Source organism: Lucilia cuprina, chromosome 2 (assembly GCF_022045245.1).
Source record: "Lucilia cuprina isolate Lc7/37 chromosome 2, ASM2204524v1, whole genome shotgun sequence".
Classification (NCBI taxonomy): domain Eukaryota; kingdom Metazoa; phylum Arthropoda; class Insecta; order Diptera; family Calliphoridae; genus Lucilia; species Lucilia cuprina.
The window spans coordinates 49,752,195-49,770,681 of NC_060950.1; the positions used below are offsets into that span (position 1 = coordinate 49,752,195).

The 18,487-nt window shown below is 30.7% G+C and overlaps 1 protein-coding gene across 1 annotated transcript in view; it reads right to left on the bottom strand.

Moving 5' to 3' along the window:
• Window positions 1-484: 484 nt before the first annotated feature.
• LOC111687490 (kinesin-like protein KIF14) overlaps window positions 485-18,487 on the bottom strand; it is a 68,105-nt gene continuing 50,102 nt past the window's right edge. The window contains exon 5 of the mRNA XM_046946613.1: window positions 485-1,156. Coding sequence (XP_046802569.1) covers window positions 533-1,156 — 624 coding nt within the window. The 3' untranslated portion in view covers window positions 485-532. The remainder of the gene's footprint in view (window positions 1,157-18,487) is intronic.

Below are 18,487 nucleotides of genomic sequence, written 5' to 3' on the forward strand. Positions count from 1 at the left end.
TTTTACGAAAAAATTAGAATTTTGAATTTAAATTTGCATAAAACAATGTTTGGATGTATTAATAATTAATGTATTTATAAGATTATGGAAGGGTGTTATAATATGTAATTTTGTTGTTCATTGTTTTATCTTGTCATTTATCTCATTTATTATTCTACTTTGGTATTCTACTTTTCGAAGCTCCGACGCTAAATTTAAATTATCAACACTTAGTGATACGGCAGATTCTTTCAACAATTCATTATTCGTTTGGATACGTATAAATCATGAAAAATTAAATTATTTCTGCAGTTTTGGAGAAAATATACATATATTATTTGTTAACTTTCTTTAATTTATTAGAGTTATTTCAAATATTCTCTCCCAATAAACCAAACGATATAACGAAATCACCTAGGTAATAAAAATTATCATAAGTAATATCGTTCTTTGGTTTATTGGGCTTTTAAAAATAAGATTGAAATATTGAAATAAAGAACTCTTATTTTTCTTGACAATATAATGTTTTATTTTCGTATTATTCTATACAAATTCAATCCATTAGGAATCGAACACTTTTGGTATTATCAAAATGAGCTTCATCAAAACAAGTTTGCATTATATTTAATGTATATTCTAATCTTTCTATTGATTCAGATAATACTCGCGATGCCTTACTATACACAAAATTATTGTCATTTTCATGTATTTTACAAATATCTTTTAATTTTATCGTGGAACATTGGATTTTTTGAATATGTGCTTTTACTAGATTTTCAAAATCCATTTCTTTAATACTTCTGCAATTTGCCAAATTGTTTATTTGTTGTGGTTTAGAAATTTCTGACTTTAAAATAGTTTCCTTATATGCACTTATATTTAGATTAATCCGACTAGCATTTAGTGAGTCATGAACGCTATCATTTAAGCTAATGTCCATTTTTTCCCACTCAATGTCAAAACAATTGAATATGTTTTTTGAATTCCAATTTTCTTGTTCACGAATGCTTTCGAGCCAAACTTCGAGTCTGGCAATAGGCCATTCAGCCTTAAGTTCATTTCCTTTGTCTATTATTAATATTTTAGTCTGATATATGCCAAATTCATCAATTACTTTTGACTGTTTAAATTCGTACAATAAGCCATGGTTGCGGCAATGTTGAGTGGCTTCTTTCACCTGAAATAGAAAAAATTTAATAAGTATTTTTAGATATTTTTTATTTTTTTTTTAAATTTTGCAACAAATATTTTTTACCTAAATTATTCTATCAGGCAGAAATATAGATAGAAAGAGGTCTGTGCGATATTTAAAATTGTTTAACTATAAATTTGTAGTTGCTTTATTTCTATTTTGCTCTTAAAGCATAAATATAATGTGCGTCTAAAATTTACAGTTAATGGTCAAAAAATATATAATTTAAAGTATATGCCTATAAAGTTACAATCTAACAATAAGGACTTAGTCCTGTTTTAGATTGTAACATTAAATTTTATTTAACCCCCGTTTAACCCCAGTACAGAAACTGTACTATTCTTTGCAGAAAACTACAAAAGACTCTCATGATGTCATACAAACTGTTCCATTCACTAACGACGGCTATGCACTAGCTCCTGGTACAAATGTACAAATTCAATACCCGCATATTCAAACCCAGTCTAACCAAACCCAGCATTATAAAAACCAGATTCATGGTAAAATGTTTCTGGTATGATGGATTGCCTAGCTGGAAATTCCTTGCTATTTTATCTCCAATAGACCCGAATTTCAAATCAAAAATTTGTGCATATGTAGTGGAGAAGATTAACGGCAGGTTGCCCTCGTGTTACCTTTCAGATATTGTATGCTCTAGTTTTCCCGATATTACTATGACCGACATCATATGTACCAGTATGTATATTCTATTTGGATGAAATGTTTATCCAAAAATTTTAACTTCGGAAGTTAGAAAGCATCCAAATGGTAACCTGATCGCCCAGAAAACTGTTTTTGTTGGAAAGTAACTGGTCAATTTTAATCCCTTTACAATCAAATGTAGTTGAACGTTCAACGTGCTCGGTTTAGGGAAATTGAAGAAGTTCCACAAGCGATACGGTTGTTGGAAACTGAGGAATATTCTGAAGACCTTTACCGGACTACTACCTATAATAACCCCGATGGTTGCTATGTTGTTTAACTGCCCTCTTGACAGACATTTTTCAATGAGCTGACTTTAGGAGATTCTCGACATGGTGCTCTTTCCCAATTTATGAGAAATTTTTCAATGAAGTGACTTTAGGAGATTCTCGACATAGTGCTCTTTCCCAATTTATGCGAAATTAGACTCAGCCCCGATCTAAAATGATTAAGAAATGAGACTTATCAGAGCAGTTAACCCCCTAAGTTCAAATGCGACTTAATTAAACCAGATAGTGTAACCACTAAACTTCATGTGGAATTTAATGCCTCAAACCTCAAATATTGTTATTATTTTTCTTATATTTAGTACATACATAATGATGTTTAGCAAAATATTCTCATCCAATTAAATATAACTATATTTAATAGATTTCCGTACTTTTCGGTTAACCGGTTTTTTGTTCTCGGTGAACCGACAAACCGGTTTTCTAAGAATGGTCAATTTTCGGTTAACTGACAATCCAGTTTCTTCAAAAGTAGGTTTTTAATAAATACTAACTTGGATGAATGATTAAAACCTTTAACCCTTGTGCAATTATACTCATTTTTAAATGATTACCCCTATATCGATAAAATTAACATTCCAAACCTTGAAGTTGAACTTAAGCATTTTCTAAAACCTCAGAATAGGCTCCTCTTTGCATTCGAAGCACTTCTTTGAATGAAATCACTTCATATTTACTCTCTGCAAAGACGAAGTTAGCTACTGTTAATCCTGAAACATTGTGGAGCGGCTTTGATGTCAAATATGGTAGAATTAGTAGTAGTCAATTAAATCTAGCCAACAGAATGATTTATCTGTAAACTGATTATACTATAGTTTTATCATGGCTCAAAAATCGTGGTCTCGGAATCACTAAAATTAGCGTTAGCTTTAAATCAATTATTCACCCCTATTCTGCACGCTAAGTCCCACGGAGTGACCGTTTTTTAACAGTGTTTTCTTTTATTTGCATAAAAATATTGGCGGTTTACAAAAACACACACATTTTAAAATTTTTGTTTCTAACCAAAAAGAATTTAAAACAAAAAAGTAAATAAACTTTAGCAGTTAGAATATATAAAACAAAATAACCAGCTGCCTTATTGACTTCACCTGTTAATTAATACATCTTGGGAGCCCCCCTTTGGCACAACCTAAATCCAATCATACCTATCTTTCATTGAGTGTGGCCATTAATTGGAAAAAACTCAAAGTGCTCTGTCATCAGATTGCTATACGAAAGACGAATACATCAAAGAACTCAATCGGCGATTTAAGTGGAAATATTCACAAAGGGACGACACAGTAGGAGATTTAGTTATGATACGTCAGAATAATTTGCCCGCGAATGAATAGCGTTTAGGCAAGATATAGAAGACATTTGTAGGCCATGACAGCAAGGTCTGAACTGCGGACGTGAGAACAGCTTCGTGTATTTTTACCCGGACCATAGTGAAGCTTGTTCTTTTGCAAATGTCAGAAACTGACTATTTATTTCTCTTCTCTCTCTCACTTTTTACTTTACCCTTAGGAAGATGTCGAACGTGAAACGCGGTCTAGAAAACCACCGCAAACCCGTTGAGAACCCACGTGATGATATCCTTCGGGACTGCCGCCTGTGTAAGATTGAGCACGCTTTACGGAAGTGTCTCAAATTTCGTAAAATGTCGTTGGGGAACCGATGGAAAACGGTAAAGAAGTTCCATTATTGCTTCAATTGTTTGGAACACTCACATATGAAGGACAAATGTGCCAGCTGTGAGAGGTGCCTTGAGTGGATGTCCGAATATCACAATCTTCTCTACTGCCAAACGAAGGCGAAAAAGGAGAACAAACCCACAACCCAACAACAACCCCAAAACAGCGACGGTCCCAAGGAGAAAAGTCCCTCCTTAAGGAAGAGGAACAACAATAAGTGTGGTAAATCAAAAAAGATCAGCACACCTCAACCGCAAGCATATATTTTCTGCATGCAACACCCACAATAACCTCATCATTTATGTACAACAACAACTGCAGTATCAAAAACCTCAGCATTATGTGCAAATACAATAGCAGCAGTATCAGCAACAACCCAAACAATGCCAGCAATCAATAAAATATTCACAGGAACATCAACAGACCCCATTGTAATAAATGTTGTCAGGTCGTATAGTTATACTGTTTATGTGCACAGTGTAGATGGCCAGTTACTGTTCAATGTCCATTTTTTCCTACGCCTCTTTCCTTACTTTTAACTCTGTTTTCAAATTTAAGGAAATATTTGGTTTATAAAAGTGAATAATACGTAATCGTATTTTTAGATGTGATTAAGATGTAGCTTTTAAAGTATGATATCAATTATTTTTTGCTGGGAACTAGGAACTCGAAGTGCTTCAAATTGGGGTGAAAAACCTATGAATTTTACATAAGCGTGTCATTGGTTGGATGTTGTTCATTTTTGGCAACTTTGAACTACATCTAATCCCACGATCGGCAACTCCTATACCCAGTGTTTTTTGGCCGTTACTAAATTTACACAGATTACTCACACGCATAGACAACACAATTTAGTCTCATTTGAGCTGTCATAGAAGAGGGTTGAGTCGTCGCTCGTTTCTTGCTTTTGCAATGAAAATGAACGAAAGTCTATTAATGAAGGGATGGATAATACTAATTATTGTTGTGCTTTTTTAGTATCTACACTACATATTTAGTAGTTTTTAGAATTATTAACTTTTTAAAATGTTTTTTCTTTTAACATAATTTGCAAATTATAATAATTAACCAAAATTTAAGGTACTTTTGTTTAATTTTTACCTTTAATATGTGTACAGTGTCTGTCATAAGTATTCGAATTTAGGTCTTATATGAAAATAAAGCAAATTTAATAACATATTTTGTATGCAAAATTAATAAATAAATTTGTTAATTTCACTAGACAGTCCTTAGCTTTGATATTACGCTTTTTAAAACTTTAAAAATTCACATTTACTTAAATTAATTTAGCTTTATTTAAAAAAAGTCCATAAAATTACCTCACAAAAGTATTCGAATTTTTTCTGTATTTCATATTTGACTATATTATACGAAACACAAAACTTAGAATCGTATGTTTTTTTTTTTTTGCTAAAATTTGTTTTAAGGGGTAACTATCAACCGAATCGATATAATTTTGGATCATTTGGTCCACAATTTTGGGGTATGTGTATCATCTTTTTATGTAATATCATTAAAATGGCGGATTTTGGCAATATTTGTATTTTTTCTCCTTTTTCCCAGAGATAAAGCCAAAATTTGTTATTGGGATTTAATATACCCCTTGGGGCATCTAAAAATAATATTTTTTATTACAATAATCTGTATTTAAACGTTCCAAGATATATTATTGGAATCATTTTTCTATCGCTAATTCAATTTACTGGAACTCAAGTCCATTTTTATAATACTATTGTCAAAAATTTTCGGGGAAACTTGTCTTCTATATATTGTTTTAGATATCAGCTGTTATACATTTAAAGTTTTCAATATATTGTGGAAGTTTATAACTCCAAAGCATGCTTCGAAGAAACGCCATTCAATATAGTGGAATCATTCTTTTTATAACCAATGGCCTCTATCCTGAATGTCACCATGTCATTATGGTCTAACTCAAAAATTTTCATATCTGTTTAAATATTATCTACTATGATCAAAATAAGCCCATAATCGTTAATGTTATGAGTAGTAAAAACTAAAATCTACTGTATAGGATGGCGTTTTGTTAAGGCATGTTATGGAGTTGTACATCGCTACGATGTCTTAAAAATTTAAAATATATTAATGCTAATATCTACAATTATATATACTAGCCAACTTTGTCGGAAAATATCGATCCTAGTGGTACGAAAAGGGACTTAAGATCCAGATAATTCAATTAGAAACAGAAGAACGATACCAAAAATATATCATGGAATGTTTAGAAATAAATCCTTATAACAAAGATTATTATTTGTAGATACCTGAAGGAATCTATTAAATCCCAATTTGGTTTTATCTCTGGAAAAACAGAAAAAATGGCAAATATGGTCAAAAATCGTAATTTGTGATATATGAAAATATGGTACAAATACTCCAAAATTGTGGACCAAATGGTCCAAAAATATATCCATTCGGTTGATAGTTACCCCTTAAAACAATATTATATGAAAATATGGTACAAATACTCCAAAATTGTGGACCAAATGGTCCAAAAATATATCCATTCGGTTGATAGTTACCCCTTAAAACAATTTTAAGCAAAAAAAACATTCGATTCTAATTTTTATGTTTCGTATAATATAGTCAAATATGAAATAGAGAAAAAATTCGTATACTTTTGTGAGGTAATTTTATGGACTTTTTTTAAATTAATTTAAGTAAATGTGAATTTTTAAAGTTTCAAAAAGCGTGATATCAAAGCTAAGGACTGTCTAGAGAATTTAACAAATTAATTTATTAATTTTGCATACAAAATATGTTATTAAATTTAGTTTATTTTTATATTATACCTAAATTCGAATACTTATGAGGGATACTGTATATTTAATTACAAATATAGTTAAAAGGCTCAATTTTGTGTATTTATATCAATATATATTATAATATTTTTATTAAAAATATGTGCAAAACAGGGCAAAAAATATTTGCTACTTTTAAACTAAAAAATATTAGTTTTGTGTTACATTAACATTATTTCTAAATATCAGTTTTCCATACATGAATTTTTGTGGAGATGAGAGTATAATGATTTCTTATTTCTTGTTTTTTCGCTCTTTCACTTGTACAAGTGCAAAATGTAGTACTATATGTCTGCCGATCCTGGATCTAATCTCAGTTTTAGAAGCGGTAAATATTTGAAATACCTTTCAATATTTTTCATTATAAAAAAAATTGTGAAAATTTATAAAATATAAATTCAATACTAAATTATAATAATTTAAACTGCAACAAAAGAAGAAAAAAAAAAGAGAAGAAGAAAGAATAAAAAATACAAGTAAGAAAGATTTATTTTAAGATATTTGAATATAATGGGCGGAAGCAAAATAAATTTAAAAAGATTAATAAACAAGGAGAAGTCAATTTACTTAGAAAAACTTAAAAGGAATATAAGTGGGCAAGAAGGGAAGAAGATAATGAAATATTTCTTACAGAAGATAATACGTTAGGGAAATGGAAGTAGATGAACTGAAAGATAAAAAAGGGATAAGACTTTAACTGGAAGGTTAGGTGTTTGGTATTATAAAAATCGTATACATCGACAGTTTTGAAGAGCTACTATGAGGACAGTTTTGAAGAGCTACTATGTGCCAAAAAGTGCGAAGTATTTCCAAACTATGTTTGAAAGAAGTTTTTTCTGTACAATATTATCATGTGGGTATTATCAATCAACTGACTAGTCTCCAAAATGTAAACGAAATTATTGTTGATATAAATATCGACGGTTTACCATTGTTTAAAAGCTCATCCACCCAGTTATGGCCAATTCTAATGAAAATCGTTAATATTAGTTATATAACCATATTTCCCGTTGGCATCTATTTTTATTTTTTTTATTTTTATTTTAGTCTATGGAAATATTCCTTACAGACTATTTACCAATTTATTTTAATATTTAAACATAGAATAACTTTAATTATTTAGATTATATAATATATTTCTTTTTATAACATCAACATTTAAAGAAAAATCAACAAAGTTAAAAATTTCGTTAAAACAGCAACATAACTTTCTAAACGGATCTTCCATAGCGAAATTTGTTGGAAATATTTTCACATATAATGGATTGTTAAATCATAATTGACGTTGAGGAACATTAAAAGAAATTTTACTTAATAGAAATTCAGAACATACAGTTCCATTTAGAAGATTCATCATAAATGACACATTAAGCATCGTCCTGCGACTTTTCAGTGTTGGTAGATTTATTAAAGCGAGTCTTGCTGCATACGGTGCCAGTCCTATATATGATCTTTAAGCAAAATAATAAAAATTGTTTTTGCACAGATTCAATATGATCAATATGCATATTGTAATACGGGTCCCATATAACTGATCCATTTTCTAATATCGGTCGTACAAGAGAAGTAAATAGTCGTTTAGGTATAAGTGTATCATTAAATTATTTTCCTCATCGTTTAATGAAGGCTAAAATGCTACGGGCTTTATTAAAAGTCATTGTTATATGTTGAACAAATGTCAATTTTGCATCCAACAAAATTCCGAGATCCAGGATGGTGTCAACAGAATCCAATTTGGAGCCATTAATGGTGTAAAAAATGCTAGTATCAAATTTTCTTGAAAAATGTATGTGTTTGCACTTTGTTTAAATTTTAAATCCATTAAATTTTGCTTACAACAGACGTAGAAATTATCTAAGTCGTTCTGAAGGATGTTAAAGCTTTTTACATTTTCCGCAAACTTTAATATTTTAGAATATTTGATAGCTTTTGACATATCGTTGATGAAGATTAAGAACAAAATTGAGCCAAGATGACTTTCTTGAGGAACACCAGATGTAACCAAAAAAGTTTTGAAGGTTGACATATTAAATTTTACGTATTGTTTTTTAAATAATATATACGATTTAAACCAGCTTATATAACTATCTTTAACTCCTAAAGCATCCATTTTTTAGCAAGAGTAGGTGATTTACTTTGTCAAAAGCATTGCTAAAATCGGTGTAAATAACATCGGCATGTTGTCATTTACAAATCCTTCGTTAACTAAAGTTGATAGCTGTAGAATATTTGTCATAGAAGATAATCCTTTGCGAAAACCATGTTGAAGGGGTGTCAATAGAGGAGAAACTTGGCGAACCAGTGAATCGGTTATACATTTTTCGAACAGCTTTAGGATTGCGCTAAGTTTAGCTATGTCTCTAAAATTCATTACATTTAATTTGTTTCCAGACTTGAATAGAGGAAAATAACCATATTTTAACGACTTATTAAACAAAATGGATAAAGGAAAAGCCAGAGAATGTGTGCAATTTATTAATATGCAGCGAATAATGATTTAAAACTTTTTAAACATTTAAAGATGTGGGTAGTGTCAATTAAACATGATGATATTGGTTAATTTGACTGAGTGTTAAGTGGATGCATAGTGCTATCATTGTATTGGACATTAGTGTAACTTCATAACTTTCGGGGTTCCGCATGTTTTTCTTTTTCAATTAACAAAAGTAAAAAACGATCGAGGATACTGTTCAAAATTTCGTTTCATTTTATATAAACAGTTATTGTTCAATTTAACATTCAGCAAGTTATATTTCGCACGATTTATTGTACATTCATTGGGTTCATTTACAAATCCCAGATCTAACAGTTTACTAAAAATATTGTAAATTCCGTTAATTTGATAAAGACATAATCATCCGATTTTATGGGTACATAATTATTATATTCAGTGGAAAATTGCCATCCTATTTGTGGTAAGTTAAAATCACAAAGAACAAACATTAAATCATTAGTATTAGTTTTAATAGACACCATTTATATTGCATCAATGTGTTGTTGATAAATTGATAAGTCTGATTGAGGAGGTATGTATGAACATGTAATGAAGACTTTAATGGTCTTAAGTTTTATTACCACTGCAATAAACTCAATATTAGAGGGTAAATTATTTTTTTTTATTCGGCTAAAAATTTATTAGAGATTGCTATTAATACTCCACCACCAGTTGTTACTGTAAATCTATCTCGTCGATAAACTTGAAAATTGTCACATAATATTTCTGAGTTTAGAAAGGTATTATTTAGCAAAGTCCCAGTAAAGCAGAACGCACACAGAACACACCAAAGCTATCTTGATAAAGCTTAGACGATTTGGTTTTTAATCCACGCACATTTTGATATATGTATAATATAAAGTTGGTTATCAATAATTTTAATCAGTTTTTTGGTTCATTATTTGACGAGGTGGAAGGTGTGCAATATTATTTGACCGTTGATTGTATTCGTATTCCCGAACTAGAACGTAGTTTGGGAAAAAAGCCGCAAAATATAGGTAGCTTTTTAAAAGAACTGGTGGATGAATTGGAGGTGCTTATTTAAAATGACTTAAATGATAATAGTGTGAAACCTTTTCATTTACGAGCAATCATATGTGACGCACCTGCGAAAGCTCTTATATGCGGTATTGCTGGCCATACTTCAGCAGCAGGTTGCAGCAAATGCTGTCAAATTGGTAAAAAAGTTAATAATGTGGTAACGTATTCCGTAGAGCTATCACAGCTAATAACGGAAGAAGACTTTATATCTTAGAGGCATTTAGTCAAGTACCTCTAGATCCAATGCACCTTGTTGATCTGGGGTAATGATGAAAATAATTATAAGATTAATACATAATAAAACAAACTTAAAAGCCGATAAAGAATACAAAACAAAAATATCAAATAATTTAACATCTCCAAAAAAATTTTTCCTAAAGAATTTTTCCGTTGTCCTAGAGAGCTAGACGAAATACAAAATTGGAAGGCAACGGAATTTTGCCAGTTTCTATTGTACACCGGTGCAGTTGTTCTTAAAGACCAAGATCATTTCTTTTGCTCCACTGTGCTTATCGTCTTCTTTCATGTCCTAGAACGTGTGTAAGGAATGTAGACAATGCACAATAAATGTTTGAACTATTCGTTCCAACATTTTTTGTTTTTGGAGAAAGCAGCGTCACATATAACATCCATAGATTTTTACATTTAAGTGAGTGCGTAAGAGAGCATGGTCGTTGTGTTAATTTTTCAGGATACCCATTTGAAAATTATCTACAAAAAAAAGTTCGTTAAAAAAACCTTCGAAAGACATGGTTTTAATACAACCAACAGCAAAATTCCAAGAAAAAATGGAAAAACTATCAAAACTTTACATTTACTAGAATGTCTCGAAATATCTTATGTGCTATAAAACCTTACATCCCAAAACAAATAACAGTGTTTTCAAGTATAGATCCAGGCTGTCTTAGGAAGGCGTTTTAGAAATATTGAGATTTTTTGTTGAACCATTTGACTTGCTATCAATTCTAAAAACTTGTGTAGTTGACCAAGACAATTTGGGCTATATTCAAAATTTTAAAGTAGAAGATATTAAATGATATTAAATGGTAAGTAATATATGTATATACAAATCAGTAAAAATCTTATTTTATTTTACAGATAATCCAAACACATTGCTATGATGTAAAAACTGAAAAAATACTATGAGGAAAAATTTGAGCTATTAAAAGGTAGTGTATAAGAAATACTATATACATTTATCTAAGTGAACATTATTTTCATATTTTCTGTACTTAACATGAACAGGCTCCGTTAAGCATCTAAAGGTTCCATTGAAGAATCGACAGGTATAAACATAAATTACATTGGTTCCAAGCAACCTAAGGTCTGTTTAGAGGTCTAAATTTAAACATAGTGTTCCTCCTAGTTCGTATATAGATTTTGAAAAAGATAAATAAGGAGTCCAATAGTTTTCCTTGAATACAAGTCGCCTCCCTTTGGCAGTTAAAGATTTTGAAAGAGCACTCAGTGCGTTTTTTCTAATAATTCTTTGGATCATTTCATCTACTACTCTACTTTATATTTTTTAATGTTATTGATTAAACATTTCATAATTATATTTTATTGATTTACACTTGTTCTAGAAATCTAAACTAATCTTTTATATCGAAATTGCCTCATTATTATCCTTTAAACATTTCTTAGGCAAATAACATCACATTTTCACCCAATGAGGATATGATTTTTGCAAATCGCAATTAAAAAATACCTAACACTCTTCCTTTTAACAATAAAACAATTAATTCCAAAAAATAATTAAAAAATAATTTAAAACCCCAATGAAATTAACCGGAATTCTCAATATGCAAAATATTTTATTGGCATGCAAATTCTGATGAAAAATAATAAAATGCAACAACAAATGCACCAAAGTTTGTATTTTAATATTTTTTCTAATTTTTCCCATTTTACACAATCTCTATTTTTAATTGGAAAACATATATTTACTTTTTACCTGTTTTTTCGAATTTTATTTATAAACAAAAAACAAAATTCTCTTAAAAAAGGTAGGCAAAAAACTTAGTCAATTCACTGTATATTACACCAAAAGCAAAACAAAACAAGTTAGAGTGCTATATTCGGCTGTGCCGAATCTTATATACCCTTCACCATAGTGTATTTTAAACATATTAGTTTTATAAAATTTTTCCCGACTACATTAATATTACACCAAAAGCAAAACAAAATGAACAACAACAACGCTAAACTAAATTAAAAAAAGAACTTGATAGAAACTTTGTTTTACGCAATGATCGATATTTCCTTTACTAGTGTTAGTCAAATGACCGGTCAAATGACTGTCACTGTTCTTGTAGGGTAAAGTAGTTGACAGGGTTACCCCTATCAGTCTTAAACGTCTAAAATTGACTTGTAACCATTTGTATCGCAATTATACTCGACGAAACTATTATTTAAAAGGAGCAAATTAAGTGTCCTAATCCAGCAGATTTTTAGAGTTTTTTACTACCTTATAGCATTTTACGTTCTGAGTGCAGTGATGGGCCTCCAAAGTTTTGATATATAATCGCATATTTCTTGATCACTGATAAACGGATATGGTCGATATGAAAAGGTCATTAACCCAGGATCAATTTTTATATATATTTCATTTTTTTAATTTTTTACAAAAGTACTGATATCACAAAAATAAACGATGTAAGGGTACATCATCTAACATGAAATTGTGTAGATAACAGTTGGAGCTTTTTAGGATATACGTTTAAATTCTGTAAGTTATGAAGTCCAGGAGTTTTTTAAGTTAATTCAGAAAGTAAGCATATCTAAGTGAAATGAATTCTTAAACAAAGAAATGGGTTTCACTTTTGATGAAATAAAACGTAATGATGGTGAAATTGTGTGAAATGAGAAATGAAATGATGGTAAAGTTTGGTGAAATGATGATATACGATGTACCTACATCATGTATGTATGTATTTATGTATTTATGTATGTATGTATGTATGTATGTATGTATGTATGTATGTATGTATGTATGTATGTATGTATGTACGTATGTATGTATGTATGTATGCATGTAAAATTTTAAACATAAATAACTCCTGCATTTCATGGGTTATAGCTTTCAAACATATATCAAAGGAAAGCCCCAAATGTTGCCTACAAACTTTTATATAAGATAAGCTAAGGTCATGGGTTTATAATATTTGTCATCTAACACATTAGTGGAAGGCTATGTCAAAGACCTTTCCATTGATACCCATATCGACCATATCCATTTATCAGTGATCGAGATATATACAATTACTTCAAGTATGTTATTTGTGGTGAAAATTCTACATCTTTTTCCTCACTTTTTTTGCTGGGAAGTACTATCATGTGGTATAAACAAAAGTTTTAAAATCAGCTGGATCAGAACGCTAAATTTAACCCCAAAATACTAGGTTTTATGAAATACAATTTTACATAGTTTTATTTAATTTTTAAGACCAAAATAGTGCGTTCATAATTCACTTAAAAACATTGCCAAACGATAAAATTCAGAAGAAATATAATTTATACAGAAATACATTCATTTACCAAATTTTATTAGAATTGTTGCCAAAGGTTAAGATCTAAATATCTATTATTATGTACCTTCACAAAGAAATAATTTTGGTGCATATTTTTCACATTTTTAGTGCATATTTTCTCATTTTATAGTGCATATTATAAGCGCATATTTTGAATTTTGAAATGTATGAAAATCCTTGCCCTGCTTATTACAAATGAAACTGTCGAATTCTCTAAACGCTGATGGGCCCGGTTTAGTATTATCTAGTCAATGGTTATATCTGTCAGCCTGTTCCATATTAACAAGTTCCTTTATTTATAATTTTAGTAGTTGAATTTGTTTTGAGAGTAGGATATAATATGTCCCCAGCCTATTATTGCTCCGTGATACTTTTTCTTTAATACTTTTTCTGAAAAATAATTGTATTCTGAAAATCTATGTGGTAACTTGTATTAACTTCTTTTGTTAGAAACCGACCTGACTACATCCATTGACATTTTTCAAGAAACTCTTGAATCTTTTGTTCCAATGTCTTGTTTTCAGATTCCAGAAAAACCTTGGCAAGCTCCAAAAACAGCATTATGATTGGCGGCCAATTGCTTGTTTGACTAGGGTCCGAGACCGGATTCAAACTTTGATGAAAGTGCCAGGTATTGTTGCATATTGAATAAGCCTACCAACATTATTTAATATTTGATTTTTTATTCGCAAATTTCTACCGCCAAACGAACCTACAAAATACGTAAAGCAAAAAAAAAAAAATACATACGCTTTTTAAAGAAGCGCTTGTTGTTGATATTTTTTCAAAGCATGCAATTCAAAGGTTGTCGCCGATTTTTCTTTTTATCTCTTTTATTTATGGACAGATTTTAATGATTTTAAATAGGAAACTTCTCGAAAACATGTCTGTGGGTTAAACCCAAGCTTGTGGAAAGAGGCTGCTTTGATACAGTGTAAAATATATTTTTTCAGTGTAAGTTTCTTAACCACTCCTAGTTTCTAGGAGCGATAAAAACCACAGGGCAAGGCTGTGGACTAATAAAATGTTGGAATTGAGCTGATAACGCAAAGATTGTGTATGTGTTGGAGTGAGATGTACCATAGCATAATTGTATCTGATGAGCGAGAGGGATCCTGAGTATTTATGGAGATGTCGGAATGACGTAAGGAAGGTTGGCGTTGGTTGAGATGTTGTAATACCATAATCATTAATTTATCGTTGATTTTCTTTTATGGTTGAGTGGGTTCATGCCCAACTTATCACAGTAGTTCCTTATGGCCACTGAAAAAGGTCTGGCTAATTAAATATATATGTATGTATCTGTGTTTTTCAAACCACAAATTATGTGCTCTAGGTACTATTGCCAAAACAACGGAAGAGATCTCAGTAGTGTGGTTGGGCGACTATAAGAGGTCTAGGAATCATTGATTTTTTAATCTACATTTCTTTAAGGGTTGGACAAAATATATGTATATATGAGAAAAATTAAGATTTAAAGAAAAAATTTACCAGTATTGTTGGTATAAATATTTATTAGGACTGTCAATAGCCGCAATATCGACTTATTCCATTCAAATTAAACCAGCCTCATTTTTATACCCACCATCAAAAAAGATGGGGGGTATATTGTTTTTGTCATTCCGTTTGTAACACATTGAAATATTCGTCTAAGACCCATAAAAGTATATATATTCTGGGTCCTTATTAGATTCTAAGGCGATCTAGCCATGTCCGTCCGTCTGTCCGTCTGTCTGTCTGTCTGTCTGTCTGTTGAAAACACGATAGAGTCCAAATTTTGCACAGATACTTATAGTTGATCCAGTTTGTTTGGTATTGGTCCACGATTTCGCCTAGCCCTCATATAAGGCTCCCTTTAGAAAATGACATTATCGCCAATAACTGACTAACAAAAGCATCAATAGCGCTGTAATTCGGCACAAACATGTTTTATAGCGACATAAATCTTTTTATAGAATTTCATAAGGATCGGTCCATAATTGACCCTACCCCCCATACAACGTACCCTTCAGAAAATGACTTTATCGCTCACAACTGACTAACAGAAGCATCAATAGCAGTGTAATTCGGCACAAACATGTTTTATGGTGATATAAATCATTTCATAGAATTTTATAAGGATCGGTCGATAATTGACCCTACCCCCCATATAAAGTCCCCTTCAGAAAATGACTTTATCGCCCATAACTGGCTAAGAAAAGCATCAATAGCAGTGAAATTCGGCACAAACATGTTTTATAGGAACATAAATCTTCTCGTAGAATTTTATAAGGATTGGTTCATAATTGACCCTACCCCCCATATAAAGTCCCCTTCAGAAAATGACTGGCTAAGAGAAGCATCAATAGCGGTGAAATTCGGCACAAACATGTTTTATGGTCTCATAAATCTCTTTGTAGAATTTTATAACGATAATTGACCCTATCCCACCTATAAGGTCCCTTTCAGAAAACGACTTTAATGCTCATATCTACCTTAAAAGGCATATATATAACAATAATATTCGACATATAAAAGTTTTATGGGAACTAAAATCATTTTCTTAAATTTTATGAGGATGAGTCCATTATTATCTAACCCCCTAATAAGGTACCCTTTAGACAACGAATTCAACGCTCATTACTACAAAATTCTACATACACAAGTTTCGTGCAAGCCAAAATCTCCCTATCAAATTTTATAAGGATCGATCCTTATTGAAAGTAAGAATATCGGTTCACGTTTTCTCCTATCCCTATTATAATGCCCCCTTCAGAAAATAACTTTATCGCTAAGAGATGTATCAATAGCGGTGAAATTCAACACAAACATGTTTAATGAGAACTTAAATTTATGCTCATATCTGCTCATAACATATATAAAGCAATAAAATTCGACATAAAAAAGTTTTATAGGAAATAAAATCATTTTCATAAATTTAATGAAAATGGATTTATAATTGACCTTACCAATGTCCCCTTCTCAAAATGACTTTAAGACTTATTACTGACCCAAAAATGTGAGTACATCAGTAAAATTCTACATAAACATATATATAAGATTCGGCATGGCCGAATATAACACTCTTACTTGTTTTTAATATATTTTTTTTAATTTCAGAAAGAACTACTTTATTTTTGTCTCTTTCGTTAATTTTTTTATTGTTACCAAGAAACTTATTTTATTTTCGTTCTTGAGAAGGATATTTTGCCCTTTAGGATGATAAGAAAACTTCTGCAGATGATAATAATTTTAGATTTTTCTTGTTGCCGGTGCACAGTGCGGCAGAATCGAAATTTTTTGGAAATAAATCTGGCATTTGTAAACGGCTGATCCGATCGGGATAAAATGGCGTGAGCGTAGCCAATGAACCCCGCAGATGCACCTGGGACGGCGCTGTGGCGGCTCAAAGTAGGGTACCTACGACATTTCAAATTTTTAAACTCGTGCCATTTTTTTGTTTTTCATCCAAATACAAAGCGCTCGACAAGATCTTGAAAAAACATGCTTGGACATACTACTTATCTCTTATAATATCCGAGTTATAGGCATTTAAAAATTTTGTGATACAAAATTTACCATACCATGGTCCGCCTTTTTTTGAATACCGGGCGTAATTTTGGACCAAATGGTCAATTTTTTCCAATAATATACAAAAAATTTCAGATCAATATCATTTACAGATCAAAAAATATACGTTTTTCAATTTAAAAATTAAAAAAATTTTAGATTTTTGTCGTTTTTTTGCCAAAAGAACATATCTACATCTTTACGCAGAACGCTTTGGCGTAAAAAACTTGTCCTATTTTTTTTTAAATATTGCCACTGCATCCTTCCGAATATAACCTATTTTTTATTAAAACTTCAACTTTGGGCGACATGTTCTAAAATCCCAAAGCTGGGATCAGAAAATTGAAAGCAGTTTTGGAAACCTCAATATGATTTCTATTTACTCCAAAAGTATTTTCCCAGCCCTGAAAGAAATGTGGACCCTACGGGCAAAAAAGGAAAAATCCCATTTTTGGGATTTTCATTCCTATTTTTGGGAATTGCGGGATGCCCTTTGACCTTTCCAGTTTTTTTTTCATTTTCTTATTTGAAATGACAAATTTAACAAGCGTTGAAAATTTCATTGAGTTTTGTTCATAAATAAAGATTTTGTCTTATATTACATATTTGTTTAATTTGTAAAACTATGATTTATATCAAAATTTTAATAGGGTCGCAGATAGCTACAACAACCATATTTATCCCTTAGTATCATTTTTTAGTAAGATATGGAAATTCTCAACCCTTTACAAAAAATTTCAAGCCAATATCTCAATTACATTCAAAAATATGTTCACTTAAACCTTCGCGACGGGTAGTCATCTTTAACAGAAGAAGCCCAGGAAGCGAGGAATTGAGATTTTAAGCATGTTCAACTATTCAGCTCAAGAAAATGCCCCAAGGCAATCACAGAATGAATATATTTTTAATAGTTTACTTCTATCTTCTGATCCTGTTCTTTCAACTATGCGAAAACATGGATTTGTTATTAAACTCTATCATCTCAAAACAAGGAAGATTTAAAGGACTTATATTACCTTCTGGATATGTATACCGATATGACAGATTATTTTATAGAAAATAAGTAGTGTTAGGAATTAACTATATAAGTAGGTTGTAAGAATTAATTGTATTATGTTTAAGATAAACAGTTCAAATAAAAAAAGCTATTATACTAACTGATGATATTGTATTAAATTGTGTTTTATATTTCGGTGGGCGGGAAAGGTGGTTTGTGTG